The sequence below is a fragment of the Tupaia chinensis genome, unplaced genomic scaffold, assembly GCF_000334495.1.
Source record: "Tupaia chinensis unplaced genomic scaffold, TupChi_1.0 Scaffold000355_1, whole genome shotgun sequence".
NCBI classification, from domain to species: Eukaryota; Metazoa; Chordata; class Mammalia; order Scandentia; family Tupaiidae; genus Tupaia; species Tupaia belangeri.
Window position 1 is genome coordinate 320,062 of NW_006159850.1, and position 1,939 is coordinate 322,000.

At 64.8% G+C, this 1,939-nt stretch overlaps 1 protein-coding gene across 1 annotated transcript in view; it reads left to right on the top strand.

The window, feature by feature from the left end:
• Positions 1-1,939, top strand: part of SPATA2L (spermatogenesis associated 2 like) — a gene marked incomplete in the record, with an annotated part of 9,291 nt that overhangs the window by 5,866 nt on the left and 1,486 nt on the right. The window contains 2 exon segments of the mRNA XM_014589425.2: positions 7-285; positions 1,684-1,939. Of these exon segments, the coding sequence (XP_014444911.1) occupies positions 7-285; positions 1,684-1,939 (535 nt within the window).

Consider the following 1,939-nt stretch of genomic DNA (forward strand, 5'->3'; position numbering starts at 1 on the left):
TCCGAGGACTACCGCCTGTGCCTGGAGCGCGAGCTGCGGCGAGGCCGCGCCGGCGTGTGCGGGGACCCCTCGCTGCGCGCCGTGCTCTGGCAGATCCTGGTGGAGGACTTCGACCTGCACGGCGCGCTGCAGGACGACGCGCTGGCGCTGCTCACCGACGGCCTGTGGGGCCGCGCCGACCTGGCGCCCGCGCTGCGCGGCCTGGCCCGCGCCTTTGAGCTGCTGGAGCTGGCCGCGGTGCACCTGTACCTGCTGCCCTGGAGGAAGGAGTTCGCCACCATCAAGGTAGGCCGGCCGGGGTCGGCTCTGGGAGGAGGTCGCCCGTGGCGGAGAGGGGTTCAGGTGTCCTGTCCTCAGGGACCGGTGGGCTTCGCGCGGCTTAGTGCTGAGGGGTCGGGGGTCGTGGGCGCGGGACACTCCCAAGGCTGAAACGGACAGTGGGCAAGCTTCAGAGCCTGCCTTCCAGGGCATCCTGCCCTAAAGTTTGCGACAACCGTCTTCTCCAAAGTGGCCTGGTGGTAGTTGCCAAGGAAACCTAGAGCAGGGGCACAGGAGGGACTGAGACCGTGGTCGAGCACGTCGGGATGTGGATTGACCCCATTCACAGAGGGGTACGGCGAGGCTGGGAGATCCTAGGTGCACACATCCCCAGGCTCGGACCTCGCTCTCCTTCCCAGGCCTGGCCTGTCGAGCTGCCGGCTGGCAAGAGGGGGTAGGGCCGGGAGCTCCAAGCTAATTCGGAAGAGTGGGGAGGCGATGACGCCACTGCACACGTGGGCGTCCGCCTCCGCTGGTTGCCTGGCAGCGGCAGCCCTGGTCTCCGGAGCAGCTCTGGGGCCTGCTGCTGCACGGAGACACCTGCTGGCTGAGGGTCTAGGACTCATTCATCCCAAGGGGAGGTGGCCCGCCAGCCCCATTGGAGGCGACAGAAGAGACAGGCCTGCCCTCGAAGGGCTGGGCTTCAGTGTAGCCACGTCTGGCTAGGGACTGGTTCTGCCTCCTACCTTGTGGCTTTGGGCACTGTCCCAATGTCCCGGCTGCAGTGTCCTCTTCTGGGAAAGGGCCACAAGAACAGCTCTGGTCCCAGGGCCTGGGTGCGGCAGGGTCCCAAGCACAGCACTCACAGGGACTCTCCGGAGGGTCTGACAGTGCTCTAAGCAGAGGAATGTGACAGGAGCCCAGAGAGTGGGGCCCACAGGGACATCACCCACACAGTCCTTCAACTCTGGGCTGGAAAGCACTTTCCTGTCTGTCACGCCAGGGCACTCAGCCTGGCTGCACACAGCCCCTGCAGAGCTTTAGAAAACCCGTGTTCCCTCCAGAGTGGAACACTACACAGCTGAGAAAAATGAACAGGCAAACTCTTGACCTGCTAGGGAAAGGTCTCCGAGAACAGGCAGCACTGCAGTTTGGAGCGTCGGGGCAGCCAATGTTACACGTTACACAGTGCAAGACAGCGGGCACAGTCCCTGCCCGGGCGTGTGCCCCACACGGATCGGAGTAGGAAACCCAGGCGACTAGGGGCTTTCTGTGCCTACAAAATGAGCCAGGTGAATGTTTTTAACATTAAAAATGCGGGTGCCTGAGCCTGCCCCAGAACTGGACCCGTCTCAGCCAGGCCGGCTGCTGCTTGGCTTGAGGGGCGGGTTGGTGTTGACCACCCCCACCTGCTCTCCCTCACAGACCTTCTCGGGGGGCTACGTGCATGTGCTGAAGGGTGCACTCTCAGAGGACCTCCTGCTCAAGAGCTTCCACAAGATGGGCTACGTTCGCAGCGACCACCACCGCCTCACCGTGACGGCCCCGCCCCCAGCCTGCCAGCTGGTGCAGGCGGCCCTGGGCTGCTTCGCCCTGCGGCTGGAGTGTGAGTTTCTGGGTGAGGTGCTGGCCCGGCTGGGCACCAGCATGCTGCCGGCCCAGGAGCTGCTGCAGGCTCGGC